Source organism: Schistocerca nitens, chromosome 1 (genome assembly GCF_023898315.1).
Source record: "Schistocerca nitens isolate TAMUIC-IGC-003100 chromosome 1, iqSchNite1.1, whole genome shotgun sequence".
Classification (NCBI taxonomy): Eukaryota; Metazoa; Arthropoda; class Insecta; order Orthoptera; family Acrididae; genus Schistocerca; species Schistocerca nitens.
In genome coordinates, this window is record NC_064614.1 from 1,266,892,340 (window position 1) to 1,266,907,700 (window position 15,361).

At 43.2% G+C, this 15,361-nt stretch overlaps 1 protein-coding gene across 1 annotated transcript in view; it reads left to right on the forward strand.

The window, feature by feature from the left end:
- Positions 1 to 15,361, forward strand: part of LOC126233988 (calsenilin-like) — a 306,257-nt gene that overhangs the window by 202,163 nt on the left and 88,733 nt on the right. The window contains exon 5 of the mRNA XM_049942898.1: positions 5,949 to 6,122. Coding sequence (XP_049798855.1) covers positions 5,949 to 6,122 — 174 coding nt within the window. The remainder of the gene's footprint in view (positions 1 to 5,948; positions 6,123 to 15,361) is intronic.

Genomic DNA, 15,361 nt, shown 5'->3' on the forward strand with positions numbered 1-15,361 from the left:
ACTTAAGTAGACTCAAATAATCTACTTGTACCGACTGAAAAATCGTTTGCAATAAATCCCTGCTACTAGTATAGTCGATATGTTCTTCAAAGATGTTACACAAACGAGTTGCTATGGAAATAGCGGCGTCAAAATTAAATAACGCGACAATGTAGTCCAAGTTTTGTGTTAAACATTAGTCTGAGAGTCAGGCTGTCAAGCATCGCATCTGCTTTAGAAAAACTTTTAAACAAGAAAATGGTGAGGTGCTATGAATAAAGTGAATCGCAGAATTTTATTAAGTAAAAGAAATACCAAAATTTGAGCCCTCATGACGTCCAGGACCCGTTAACTGAATTGAACGTACGGTGTTAATTGGTGCAACACGCATGCGTCATACCCTATCGGAAAGTAGACTATAGTGCATTATACTTTGTTTTTTTTTTGCGAATTCAATTGTTCCTAGGGTTTATCTTCTGTATCACAGAGACAACGTTTCGTCAAGCGTAAGCCGCGGCACAAGACAACAAGACAATCACAACTGTCTGACGAGGAGCCGTCACAGCGTCTCCGCAGAGCTGAGATCTGTGAGTCAGATCGCCGCCCATTTCTAAGAGGGCTGTGGGAGACAAATTATGACGTCACATCTACAAGGTGTTTCACAAAATGGCTTCAAAACATACTTCAAATGGCTCTAAGACCTATGGGACTATACATGTGAGTTCATCAGTCCCCTAGAACTTAGAACTACTTAAACCTAACTAACCTAAGGACATCACACACATCCATGCCCGAGGCAGGATTCGAGCCTGCGACCGTAGCAGTTGCGCGGTTCCGGACTGAGCGCCTGGAACCGCCCGGCCACCACGGCCGGCTGGTGTTTCACAATTCATGTTACATACTTCTAGAGATTGTGGAGGGGACTCAGTAAGTTAAGTTTTATATGGGAATTCAGGTCCGGAAACTTTATCCAAAGGCGCTGCATAGGCCTGTATACGAATGATGGAGAAGGATAAATGATCAAAATGGTTCAAATGGCTCTGAGCACTATGGGACTTAACTGCCGTGGTCATGAGTCCCCTAGAACTTAGAACTACTTAAACCTAACTAACCTAAGGACGTCACACATATTCAAGCCCGAGGCAGGATTCGAACCTGCCACCGTAGCGGTCGCGCGGTTCCAGACTGTAGCACCTAGAACCGTTCGGCCACTCCGGCCGGCGATAAATGATCAATCGGAGATAAGGGTCGCTGTACCGGAAACGAAACGAGTCGATAAGCAAAAACCATTCTGGTAACTTCTGACAGTGGAATACAGGTATTGTGACTGTTGTTGCTTAGAATGTAGGGTATGCAACTTTCAGAGGTGGTAGTATGGACAAAGACAGTAAAAGGTCTAGTAAACATGTGAAACATATACATATAAAATTACTTAACTGACAGTAGCCTGCGACACATCTGTTGGAATGGGAATGGCATGCGGGCGTTTCTCGTCGCTTATGCCCTTTGCCCTGCGCTGACCTTTCCTGACTGCGAGAAAAACTGACATCAACTTTAAACCAAACCAAAACTGCATGAATTTACGTAACACAAAAACTGAATCTGATGCATAACTATTGATTTGAAATTGACACTGGTAATAAAACAAAACTTTATGAATTTCAAAATAATGGTACCTATGCTCAATAATGCTGAAATATTAAAATTTCTTACGCTTATCTGCGCAATGGTAACGCTTAAATTGCATAGTTAGCAAACAGCTATTGTGCAAGGCTCTTGATTTCAAAACATGTTAATGATATCAAAAATGACTGAGACAATAACTTCTTGAACAAAACAGTTAATGAAAAACGACATGGATCTGAGAACTGGTATTGAGTAGTGGTAAGTAACAATACTTCACTAACTTTAAAACTTGTATTTTGACTCTTTGAAAATTAATAATGCTCACAATTAACACAATAAACTGATTACACATTAACAGTTAGCTTTACGAAATCATTGGCTGTGAGTGCTATACATTGTCTCAATCATCATTTATGAATACGCGCATTGCATTGGTAACAAAACAACTTTCCTTACCTTAATTATTTCCAGTACCGTATCTTGCAAACAAAAAAGTCAGTACTGCCCGTAGCGAGTAGGTATATATCCAGCACACGTCAAATACAACACGTCTTTACACTTTACACTTGAGAGTCGTCCATACATCTCTCTATCTAAAGTAACACATTACCCATAACACGTTGAACCAGCGATCGCTGTTGATCAGCGACGCTGCTGCAGAAACGATACTACATTTCACTATCTCTGGTTCAATATAAAATTATCTTACAAAATGTTACCCTGTGTATATACTTCTCATATGGGCTCTAAAATGCGTACCTTAAGAGGTATGAGAACTTGTTCGATAGAGGAGATGTGTTTTACACTAGCGAAGATAAAAAAAAGTGCTTATAGGTCCTCAGACATGCATTTTAGAACCCATGGTTACTGGACATTTTTTTCTTGTTTTGATCCATACTACCGCCTCTGAAAGTTTCATACCCTACATTTTTAGCAAGAACAGTATCAGTACTAGTATTCCACTGTCAGATGTATCAGAACGGTTGTCGGTTTTGACTTCCGACTCGTTCGTTTCCCGTACAGGGACCATTACCTCGAATTGATACATTCACCCTTCTCCATCATGCTTGAACGTTTGTAACATCGTCACGGAATCAGTCCACTGAACAATTTGAGGGAGGGTACTTAGGGTCCGAAAAGACAGCTTAAGGAGATAATAGAAATAAATTCACACTACTTCGTCCTTTTTTATTTACTTTAGCTAGAGTTAACTGTATCATTTAAACTTCCTGGCAGATTAAAACTGTGTGCCTGACCGATACTCGAACTCGGGACCTTTGCCTTTCGCGGGCAAGTGCTCTACCATATGAGCTACCCAAGCACGACTCACGCCCCGTCCTCACAGCTGTACTTCTACCAGTACCTCGTCTCTTACCTTCCAAACTTTGCAGAAGCTCTCCTGCGAAGGTTGCAGACCTAGCACTCCTGAAAGAAAGGATATTGCTGAGACATGGCATAGCCACAGCCTGGGGGATGTTTCCAGTTTTAATCTGCCAGGAAGTTTCACTTCAGCTCACACTCCGCTGCAGAGTGAAAATCTCATTGAGAACTGTATCATTGACTCAATGAATGTACAATTTGTGCTGTATCTTACAAAATGTGCTGAAACTGACGACCATCAATCTAAATGCAAGCATGACATCGGCGAACAAGATTTTGACACACTGTGACAAATATCGCTGGTATGTGTCAAGTCATATCACAGGCAGCTACAGTTCTGGCAACTAATTTCGTCTCCGTATCCACTGCAGTCTCATACACAAGTGATTTTAGACATCCCCATAGGAAACAATAAAGTGGTTTCAGGTCAGGTGACGTCGCAGGCTATGGAACAGGACCACCCCTTCCAATCCAGCGACCAGGAAATACAGCACTGAGATGGTTGCGGACATCCACACTGAAGTGAGGCGATGCACCGTCATGTTGTGTCCACACCCTCTCATTCCAAACAGCCATGGGCACGTTTTCCGACAAGTCAGGTAGAGCTCTTTACACGAAGCTCAAGTATATGACTTGTTTCGTGCAGGAAATAAAGAATGTATATGTAAATAAGCAGTACAGCACGTGTAAACGTGTACGCATTTTAGTTGCGAGTATGCGGGAAAACAACAATGCTAGACAAAGAGGAAGACAAGTTTACTTCCATATCTCCTAAAGCTGGTTTCTCCGACCCCACGTTCCCTATCTCAAGTTGTTCAGTGAAGCATTCATAGGTCCTCGTACATTTTTGCTCGCTATTTCGGAAACAACATGTATACAGGGTGGTCCATTGATAGTGACCGGGCCAAATATCTCACGAAATAAGCATGAAACGAAAACACTACAAAGAACGAAACTCGTCTAGCTTGAAGAAGGGAAACAAGATGGCGCCATAGTTGGCCCACTAGATGGCGCAGCCATAGGTCAAAAGGATATCAGCCGCGTATTTTTAAATAGGAACCTCCCATTTTTAATTACATGTTCGTGTAGTACGTAAAGAAATATGAATTTTTTAGTTGCAGCACTTCTTCCGCTTTGTGATAGATGGCGTTCTAATAGTCACAAACGTATAAGTACGTGGTATCATGTAACATTCCGACAGTGCGGACGGTATTTGCTTCGTGTTACATTACCCGTGTTAAAATGGACCGTTTACCAATTGCGGAGAAGGTCGATATCGTGTTGATGCATGGCTATTGTGATCAAAATGCCCAACGGGCGTGTGCTATGTATTCTGCTCGGTATCCTGGAAATCATCCAAGTGCCCGGACCGTTCGCCGGATAGTTACGTTATTTAAGGAAACAGGAAGTATTCAGCCACATGTGAAACATCAGCCACGACCTGCAAGAAATGATGATGCCCAAGTAGGAGTTTTAGCTGCTGTCGTGGCTAATCTGCACATCAGTAGCAGCAAATTGCTCGATAATCGAGAATCTGAGAAACGTCGGTGCTGAGAATGCTACATCACCATCGATTGCACCCGTACCATATTTCTATGCACCAGGAATTGCATGGCGACGACTTTGAACGTCGGGTACAGTTCTGCCACTGGGCACAACAGAAATTACGGGACGATGACAATTTTTTTGCACACGTTCTATTTACGACGAAGCATCATGGACCAACAGCGGTTACGTGAACCGGCAGAATATGCACTATTGGGCAACGGAAAATCCACGATGGCTGCGACAAGTGGAACATCAGCGACTTTGGTGGGTAAATGTATGGTGTGGCATTATGGGAGGAAGCATAATTGGCCCCATTTTATCGATGACAATCTCAATGGCGCAATGTATGCTGATTTCCTACGTAATGTTCTATCGAAGTTGCTACAAAGTGTTTGACTGCATGACAGAATGGTGATGTACTTCCAACGTGATGGATGTCCGGCACATAGCTCGCGTGCGATTGAAGCGGTATTGAAACGCATATTTCATGACAGGTGGATTGGTCGTCGAAGCACCGTACCGTGGCCCGCACGTTCACCGGATCTGACGTCCCCGAATTTCTTTCTGTGGGGAAAGTTGAAGGATATTTGCTATCATGATCCACCGACAACGCCCGACAACATGCGTCAGCGCATTGTCAATGCATGTGCGTACATTACGGAAGGCGAAGTACTCGGTGTTGAGAGGAATGTCGTTACACGTATTGGCAAATGCATTCAGGTTGACGGACATCATTTTGAGCATTTATTGCATTAATGTGGTATTTACACGTAATCACGCTGTAACAGCATGCGTTCTCAGAAATGGTAAGTTCACAAAGGTACATGTATCACATTGGAACAACCGAAATAAAATGTTAAAACGTACCTACGTTCTGTATTTTAATTTAAAAAACGTACCTGTTACCAATTGTTCGTCTAAAATTGTGAGCCATATGTTGTGACTATTACAGCTCCATCTACCACAAAGGGAAAAAAGTGGTCCAACTAAAACATTCATATTTCTTTACGTATTACACGAATATGTAATAAAAAAGGGTTCCTATTTTTAAAAACGCACTTGATATCCGTTTGAGCTATGGCAGCGCCATCTAGCGGGCGAACCATAGCGCCATCTGGTTTCCCCCCTCAAGCTAGACAAGTTTCGTTCATTGTAGTTTTCCGTTTGACGCTTATTTCTTGAGATATTTGGCCCGGTCACGATCAATATATATATATATTGTTGATCGACGTTTCAGGACGCGAGTTCCTATGTAGAACTCTATCTGCTAATCCCCGCAGGTCCTCTAGAAGTGGGTAAAATGAATAGTGAAACACCCTGTAGATCCGTTCCCTTTTGGGAACTCCGTATTTTCCCACTCGCGATCGAACAGAGGCGCGGCCCGGATAACTCGTGCTGACGCCGCTTGCCCGCAGGACCTGCTGGTGACGCTGTCGACGCTGCTGCGCGGCTCCATGTACGAGAAGCTGCGCTGGACGTTCAAGCTGTACGACATCAACGGCGACGGCTGTATCACGCGCGCCGAGCTCTCCGAGATCGTGTCGGCCATCCACGAGCTGATGGGCCGGCGCGCGCACCACGTCAGCAGGGTACGTAGCGCAGGCGCCGCCGCCGCCGCCGCCGCCGCCGCAGCCGCTGCACCTCCTGCCGGCACAAGGTTCAGGGTTCAAGAGCTGCAGCGCAGTCGCTGCGGCAACACTCGAGGGTACTAGGTAACATTTATTTACTGACTGCTGGTATAGTCTGACAAGATCAGGACCTTAAGGCCATGTCTTACATCTGACCAGGGGCATCACGTACAAAAGATATTACAAACTTGTCAATAATAACACTAACAAAAATATAATTTTAGTAGTAATAACAACTGACAATCTATCTGAAGGAACAGCACTATCAACTCGAGTCAACAAGCCAAAGCTGGCATACCAGCTGAGGAAGAATACTTATAATAAACAGTGTCTCTCACGTAACACTAAACTGAATCACTACCAGTCAGTCATCCGTCCTGAAGCCTTATATGCTTCAGAATGTCAATACTCAATACGAAGGGACTTACTGAAAAGCTCGAAATCTAGGAGAGAAAGATAATGAGGAAGATACTGGGGCCAGTCAAGGAAGGCGACAATTATAAAAGGCGACCCGACCGAGAGCCCTACGAGTACTGTGAAAGAATCACAGAAGTAGCTAGGAAAAGACGTCTAGCATTTTATGGATGCATCGTGACAGATTGACCAACCAGCTTCTCTGTTATTAGCAAAAGAGGAAGACCAGTCACCATGGTTGATGGGAGTGGAGAAAGATCTTCAGGAACTGGCAACAACAGAAGGAAACTTGAAGGATCGGACAGTACTCAGGAAGAAGCTTAGACAAAAGGGGTTGCAGGGCGGACTACTAACAAAAAAGACTGGTGCCCTGTGGACACAGGAGAGAAAGGAACAACACAGCCAGAGGATGCGTAAATACTGGGCAAATGTCAAAGCCCACTCCAAACGCAATAGCTCAACGTCGTGGTCCTTAGATGGCCTATACGAAATAAGAAGAACTGACACTAACGCTCCGGAACCGTGCGACTGCTACGGTCGCAGGTTCGAATCCTGCCTCGGGCATGGATGTGTGTGATGTCCTTAGGTTAGTTAGGTTTAAGTAGTTCTAAGTTCTAGGGGACTGATAACCACAGCAGTTGAGTCCCATAGTGCTCAGAGCCATTTGAACCATTTTTTTTTTGACACTAACGCCATTAACTAAAATAATCATTATTACAACAGTACAGGGCATTTGGAATGATAGAGATTAGCTTACCATATTTGAAGCCACCTTTGGTGTTACCAGAAGCAGAATGGATAAAGGAAGAGGCGAAGACTGAAATGGAAGTGGCAGTGATGTAGAGAACTCTGCCGACAAGTAGTTGGGAAAAGTTCCGGGGAACGGGGATTGACCATAATGAGCTGCGCAGAACGCAGGAGAGATGTCTGTTGCAGTAGCAGGTCGATCATTAGCTGTCTTTCCAAGTTTCGAAGTAATTAAATTTCTCTGATACTATGAGGAAGATTGTTCCCAAGTTGATACAGAAAATGATTCAGGTAACATGGCAGTGCTAAGTGATGGTACAGAAAGAAATTTAATTTGTCGACAACGAGTACAGGAAGGAACAGATTTCAAAGATTTATTGCTTCCAAACTACAAAAGATAGAAACACGTTTACAACGTCTTTGGAAAGAGAAAAGTTCAAATTTTTATGCATTCAATGTGAGCACCATGTGTTACATGGCAAACATCAAAACGGTTCCTTTCCTGCCACACACGGAGCACGAAATGAGACACCGTTTTGATATTTGTCGTGTAACACAGGGTGCTCACACTTGGTGCATAAAAATGTGTACGTTTCTCTTTCCAAGAACGTTGGAATTGTGTTCCTATCTTTTATAGTTTGGATGAAATAAATGTTTGAAATCTGTTCCTTCTTTTTGAATAGCCCTGTTTTTCTGTTGTGATATTCAGATATTAGAGCAAGAAATGAAGACAAACAAGCGGGAGTCCAATGAGTCCGAAGAAGATAAACATAGGGTATGATAGTCTCTCCGCGTATCGACACGCAACCATCATAATCGTTCATAGACTGATGTGATATGGTCGAAGAAGCGTATGTTACACGTGTATCGTACACAAGCATTCATCGGCACTTCCATCCTGCGTGTTCTTTAGCAAATAAGTCCTTGGATGGCATCGCCATAGTCTAGTATGGGGAGTATTAGTATCTCATACGAGCTTCCCCTTAAGCTCGAAAGAAAACGCTTTTCTTATATTTCTGCAGGTAGTGGAGTGACGCTCGACACTTTCTTACAGACAGTAGCTGTGTGTTCAGTCCAGTTTGATGATGGTCCAGAATTACCCCAAAGTTCTTTGCAGAAGAAGAAAAGGTTATTTATTTGCCGTTCAGAGTTAACGGCGGAAAAGATTTTCTGAATTGACGATTGGTACAGAGTGTACATAAAGCCTGGGAACACATTCAATTATTTATTGCACAAGAACTAAACATTGTACAGATGTCATACATACTGCATTTCGGAGAGAAACTCTGAAAGTTTTTTTCACAAACATTCGGTATGCGAAGCATGAATGACCCGGCAGACGTCAATATGGTAATCGAATTCTTGCCATACCCCTCCCAGCACGGCATCGTCGACTGTGGCAGTCGCTTCCCTTATTCTCTGCCGGAGCTCTGCTACATCACGTGGTAGAGGCGGTACATACACTAGATCTTTAATGTGTCCCCACAGGAAAAAGTCACACGGAGTGAGATCTGGTGATTGGGGAGGCCATTTCATGAAACAGCTGTCCCCTTCTGTAGCACGGCCGATCCATCGATGCGGCAGCTCCAATTTGTATTGTTTTGTAGACAGCTTCTGTCGCAGGACTTTCCACACTGTCATTGGAGCCATTTCGAGTTCACGGGATACACGACGCACCGATTTCTTTGGTTTCCTTATGAATGTCTCCCGTGCCCGCTGCACATTCGCTTCACTCACACTGGGACGTCCGCTTCTCTTTGCCGGGCACAGGCAACCCGTCGTAACGAAGTTGTTGTGCCAGTGGTAAATGGACTTCCTTTTTGGTGGCTTCTTACTGTACTTGGTTCCAAACATCCGTTGAACAGCTGTAGCACACTTGTTTTTGTCGAACTCCAACACGCAGAATGCTCGCTCCGCACTTGAACTCGCCATGTTTGCGACTAGCGCTGACTATCGGCAAATTACCAAACTACGCTGTGGCGATATACATGAACAAAAAACTTTCAGGGTTTCCCTTCAATATGACATATGTATGATATCTGTGCAATCTTTGGTTCTTGTGCAATAAATAATTGAAAGTGTTCTCCGACTTTATGTACACCCTGAATGGAGAGTTGTACTGTGGATGCTATCGCCACGAAAAAATAAACTTCCGTAAAGGGATCGACAAAAATGTGGAAACACGAAAAACACATTACTTCGTCTTATACGGTGTAGGTATGCCCTTCTTCCTCCAAAACAGTGGCAAGTTAGAGTAACGACGGTGGCTGTAGATAGCGGTCGGTCACGCACCCCTCTCTCCAAACTAGACCGCAAAGGCTCAATGATACTGAGATCTGCTGATTGTGGTAGCCAGAGAAGGTGCGACAGTTCTACATAGTGCTCACACAACCAATCGACGACCACACGAGCTGCGTCAACAGGGGCCCTCCCTCCCTCCCCACTCACAACACATCACCACCATTGGGAAATAGACATTCTACCGTAGTATGGACCTAATCAGACAAAATGTTCATGTAATCCTTGGGAGTAATGCCACCTTGCAGAGTACCTGTGGTGCCCAAGGAATATTATGGTATGGATGCCCAATCATCACCAAACCCAGCCCATGATTCGCCCTTGGGGCGTAAACTCAACCAGTAGTTGGAAAAAGTGTGAAACAAAACTCATCCGACCAAATGACATTGTTGCATTGCTCCACTGCCCCGGTTATATAGCTTCGGCACCATTTTTCCCGTTATGGGCATTCGCATCACTGATGGCTGGTTTTGGAATTCCACTGCGACCTGCAGTTCTCTGCTTACGGACCTCCCTTCGTATTGTTTTGGTACTGACAGGATTTGTGAGTGCGACATACAGTTCTACAGTAAGTTATGTATCCTCATAATCCTCTTCAATGACCGTCCGTCGCCATCATTCAACATTCACTTTCTTCCGCATTGTCACTCAGCGGGTGACGTTTTTCACCTTTACCTCATGTCTGTTGATCTGACACAGCTCAAGCAATTCCACTGTTCACAAAAACGAATTACCGTACGACGCCCCACTTTATCAGTGGGCTCCCCCCCACCCGCTTTAGCGGCATCTTATCTTACAATACTCTGCTACTGCGATTCCTGCATGATCAAGCATTGCAAACATGCACTTCCATTTTCTCTTTTTCTTGAGTCCTCAGTCTTCTGACTGGTTTGATGCAGCCCACCACGAATTCCCCTCTTGTGCCAACCTATTCATCTCAAAGTAACACTCATTTTCCTCTTTTGAGCGATTTTAATCATTTTTCTATTCCTCTGTCATCTTTTTCGATATCTACCATTTTGTCATCTGTGCGACAATTTAGAGAAGGAACTACAGTGCAGTCTTCCTCTTTGAAACAGCTTTGGAAAAAGACATTTCGTACTTCAGCCTTTAGTCTGTCATTCTCTCTTTCTGTATACCATTTTGGTCACAGAGTGTCTGGACATTTTGTTTTGATACACCTACCGCTTTGACATAAGACCAGAATTTCTTAGGATTTTCTGCCAAGTCAGTACATACAACTTTACTTTCGAATTCATTGAACGCCTCTGGCATAGCCCACCTCACACTACATTTCGCTTCGCGTAATTTTTGTTTGTCTGCAAGGCTCAAAAGAGGAAAGGCCGCTGGACCTGATGGGATACCAGTTCGATTTTACACAGAGTATGCGAAGGAACTTGCCCCCCTTCTTGCAGCGGTGTACAGTAGGTCTCTAGAAGAGCGTAGCGTTCCAGAGAATTGGAAAAGGGCACAGGTCATCCCCGTTTTCAAGAAGGGATGTCGAACAGATGTGCAGAACTATAGACATATCTCTAACGTCGATCAGTTGTAGAATTTTGGAACACGCATTATGTTCGAGTATAATGACTTTTCTGGAGACTAGAGATCTGTCTGTAGGAATCAGCATTGGTTTCGAAAACGACGATCGTGTGAAACCCAGCTCACGCTATTCGTCCACGAGACTCAGAGGGCCATAGACACGGGTTCCCAGGTAGATGCCGTGTTTCTTGACTTCCCCAAGGCGTTTGATACAGTTCCCCACAGACGTTTAATGAACAAAGTAATAGCATATGGACTATCAGACGAACTGTGGATTGAAGAGTTCCTATATAACAGAACGCATCATGTCATTCTCAATGGAGAGAAGTCTTCCGAAGTAAGAGTGATTTCAGATGTGCCGCAGGGGAGTGTCGTAGCACCGTTGCTATTCACAATATACATAAATGACATTGTGGATAACATCGTAAGTTCACTGAGGCTTTTTGCGGATGATGCTGTAATATATCGAGAGGTTGTAACAGAGGAAAATTGTACTGAAATGCAGGTGGATCTGCAGCGAATTGACGCATGGTGCAGGGAATGGCAATTGAATCTATATTGTAGACAAGTGTAATGTGCTGCGAATACATAGAAAGAAAAATCCTTTATCATTTAGCTACAATATAGCAGGTCAGCAACTGGAAGCATTTAATTCAATAAATTATCTGGGAGTACGCATTAGGAGTGATTTAAAATGGAATGATCATATAAAGTTGATCGTCGGTAAAGCAGATGCTAGACTGAGATTCACTGGAAGAATCCTAAGGAAATGCAATCCGAAAGCAAAGGAAATCGGTTACAGTACACTTGTTCGCCCATTGCTTGAATACTGCTCACTGGTATGGGATCCGTACCAAATAGGGTTGATAGAAGAGATAAAGAAGACCCACCAGAGAGCAGCACGCTTCGTTACAGCATTATTCAGTAATCGCGAAAGTGTTACGGAGATGATAGATAAACTCCAGTGGAAGACTCTGCAGGAGAGACTCTTAGTAGCTCGGTACGGGCTTTTCTTGAAGTTTCGAGGACATACCTTCATCGACGAGTCAAGCAGTATATTGCTCCCTCCTACGTATATCTCGCGAAGAGACCATGAGGATAAAATCAGAGAGATTAGAGCCCACACAGAGGCATACCGACAATCTTTCTTTCCACGAACAATACGAGACTAGAATAGAAGGGAGAACCGATAGAGGTACTCACGGTACCCTCCGCCACACACCGTCAGGTGGCTTGCGGAGTATGGATGTAGATGTAGATGTAGACTAGTGCTACCTATTCATCCCTGAGTAGCAATTGCACCCTACGTCCTCAATTATTTGTTTGATATATTTTATTCTCTGTCTTCCCCTAACTTTTTCCCTCTATAGCTCCTACTAGCACCGTGGAAGTAATTCCCTGATGTCTTAACACATGTCCTAGCATCCTGTTCCGTCCGTTTTTCAGTGTCCTCCGCTTATTCTCTTCTTGGGCCATTTTGCGGAGAACGTTCTCATTCCCTATCTTGTCGGTCCATCTATCTAGTGCTACCTATTCATCCCTGAGTAGCAATTGCACCCTACGTCCTCAATTATTTGTTTGATATATTCTATTCTCTGTCTTCCCCTAACTTTTTCCCTTTATAGCTCCTACTAGCACCGTGGAAGTAATTCCCTGATGTCTTAACACATGTCCTAGCATCCTGTTCCGTCTGTTTTTCAGTGTCCTCCGCTTATTCTTTTCTTGGGCCATTTTGCGGAGAACGTTCTCATTCCCTATCTTGTCGGTCCATCTATTTTTCAACATTCGTCTGTACCACCACATCACAAATGCATCGATCTTTTTCTTCTCCGGTGTTTCCACAGAGCATGATTAACTACCATTCAGTGCTGTGCTCCAAACGTACATTCTCACTAACTGCTTCCTCATATCAAGACCTATGTTTCACACTAGTAGGTTTCTTTTCCCAAGGAATGCTATCGTTACCTGTCCTATTCAGCTCTTTATCTCTTCCTTTCATCGTCCATCATGTGCTATTTTGCATCCGAGGTAAAACAACTCCTTCACTTCGTTTACTTCATGGTCTCCAAACTTGATCTTAAGTCTCTCGCTAATCTCATTCCTGCAACTCATCACTTTCTTCGGTTTACTCTCAATCGCTGAAGATGGCAACGTCATCAGCGAATCTTATCAATGATATTTCACATCGAATTTTAATCCCACTCTTGAAACTTTATTTTGTTTCTGCCTTTACTTGATTGGAGGACAGACTGAACAGTAGTTGACAACTGCATCCCTATCTTGCAAAAATTTTAATCCGATCACTTCGTTATTGATCTTCTATTGTTATTATTCCCTCTGCGCTCTTGTAAGTATTCGTCGTGCGTGATAGTAAGCTGTCTCAACCCATACTGCAGCTATCCTACAGCGCATGGTCAAAATGTAAACATTATACGTTACCTACAGCACAGATAATTAAGTGAATCGATTGTTTCTTTTGCATTAGCTGTGATCTACGGTGAGACTTACGTGGCTTCAAAAAGCACCATATGTTCATGGGCGGTTCCTGAGAAAACCGCAAAAACCAGGTTTTAGTCTTTTTCTACACAATTGGCCGCAATTGTCTAACCACCCATATCAAATGGCTCAAATTTTAACCGTATACCTAGAAACGTCTTTTTCCCCGTTTTCGAACATCTTTATCCGTTATCAAGATACACCCGGAAAACCATGGTTTTTGGGGACCAGAGGTACCAGTTGTTGGAATGACCACTTCTGTAATTTCTATTCACAGCAGATCTTCAAAACGTTTACCATTTGTTCTTAAAATGGTGTTCTCTGTGAACCCTGAAACGTTTTCGATGTCGTTATCCGTTACCGAGGTTCAGAGGTTCAAAGATAGCGTAATCATGCCTCAGGCGCAAATATAGTTTTAACTGACGTAGAAAAATTATTTTGTGATACAAGGTTCTTTGCGTACTGTTAAATCAAACGCCGCGTTTTCGGCATACTGTAGCTGTGGACCAAAAACGTCGTTAATTTTTATGTAAAGCAGTGTGAAGTGAACTTGCATTGGATGGGAGTCCCGCGTTCACTTTGAAGCACAGGAAGCATCTCTTTGGGTGTGGTCACTCTACACAGCACTTTCGTACAGTCGCTTTAATATCTTTTGTCTTCGTACCTCACGCGACGGTTTTCAAATTTTGGAACTGAACTTAGGACTCAATTCGTATTTGGACCAAACGAACAGCGATTTCCAATATTGTTCGAAAAGAACGCCAAGTATGCTTTCTAGGAAAATCTTACGAATGTTTGATTTATCTCAGGACTGCTAGTAATTATGTAAAAATGGAAAGATTACAAATTCAGTAAAATATTCTAATAATATTTTTACCCTTCAAAGATTCAATTCAAAAGCTGAGCGTTTTTGATGAACTGCGATTGATGAGCAAAGTGTGCAGAAAAAGTGTAAAGCAAACGGGTTCGTGTTAACCATATATTATAAAGACTTATTTGTTGTTTATTTGTGTCAGAGTATATGAATGTTTCGAACTTCACTTACCTATAGAATTCGTTTTATAAAATCAGCACAACCTTCTATAGCAGGAGAGAGAAGGGGACTATCGGAAAAATGAACCTGTCGGGGCACAAATTAGGAGAATATGTTCCTCTTTAAAAGACTCTGACACAATAGTCATGGTACTTTTCTGTCCCATAAATCATGTCAAAATAAAGATGAAATGCTGGGTTGTATTGTATCTCAGAATATTAAATCACAAAGGCTGCAACGAGAGCGAAAATGATCATGTTTAGTTTGCAGCTAAGATAGGATTTAAATAAAACTCCCCACTGAAGCCGATTCTATGCTTTGATACCCCTAATTTTCTTTTATGACGCAAGCAGACGCAGAGATCGCTACAAGAGACCGATAAGTTGGGTGCTGGTTGACCGTGATAAAATGCCGCACAATGCGATAATATGTTGCAGTAGAGCACAGAATCGGAAACAATGTAGATTGCAGATTCTACGAGGGGGAATGCAAATACGAATGGGACACCCCCATCACCTATACCAACGTGTTAAAGTTTCCCAGTCAAAGGGTACAAACAGCAAGCAAACCCTCCCCAAGAAGACGTGTAGAGGAGAGACGAGAGTGGTTGAAGAGACAGACAGCAGACTGTAAGCGAAATAGAAAGAAACAGTGGCAATGGGAGGGAGAAAGA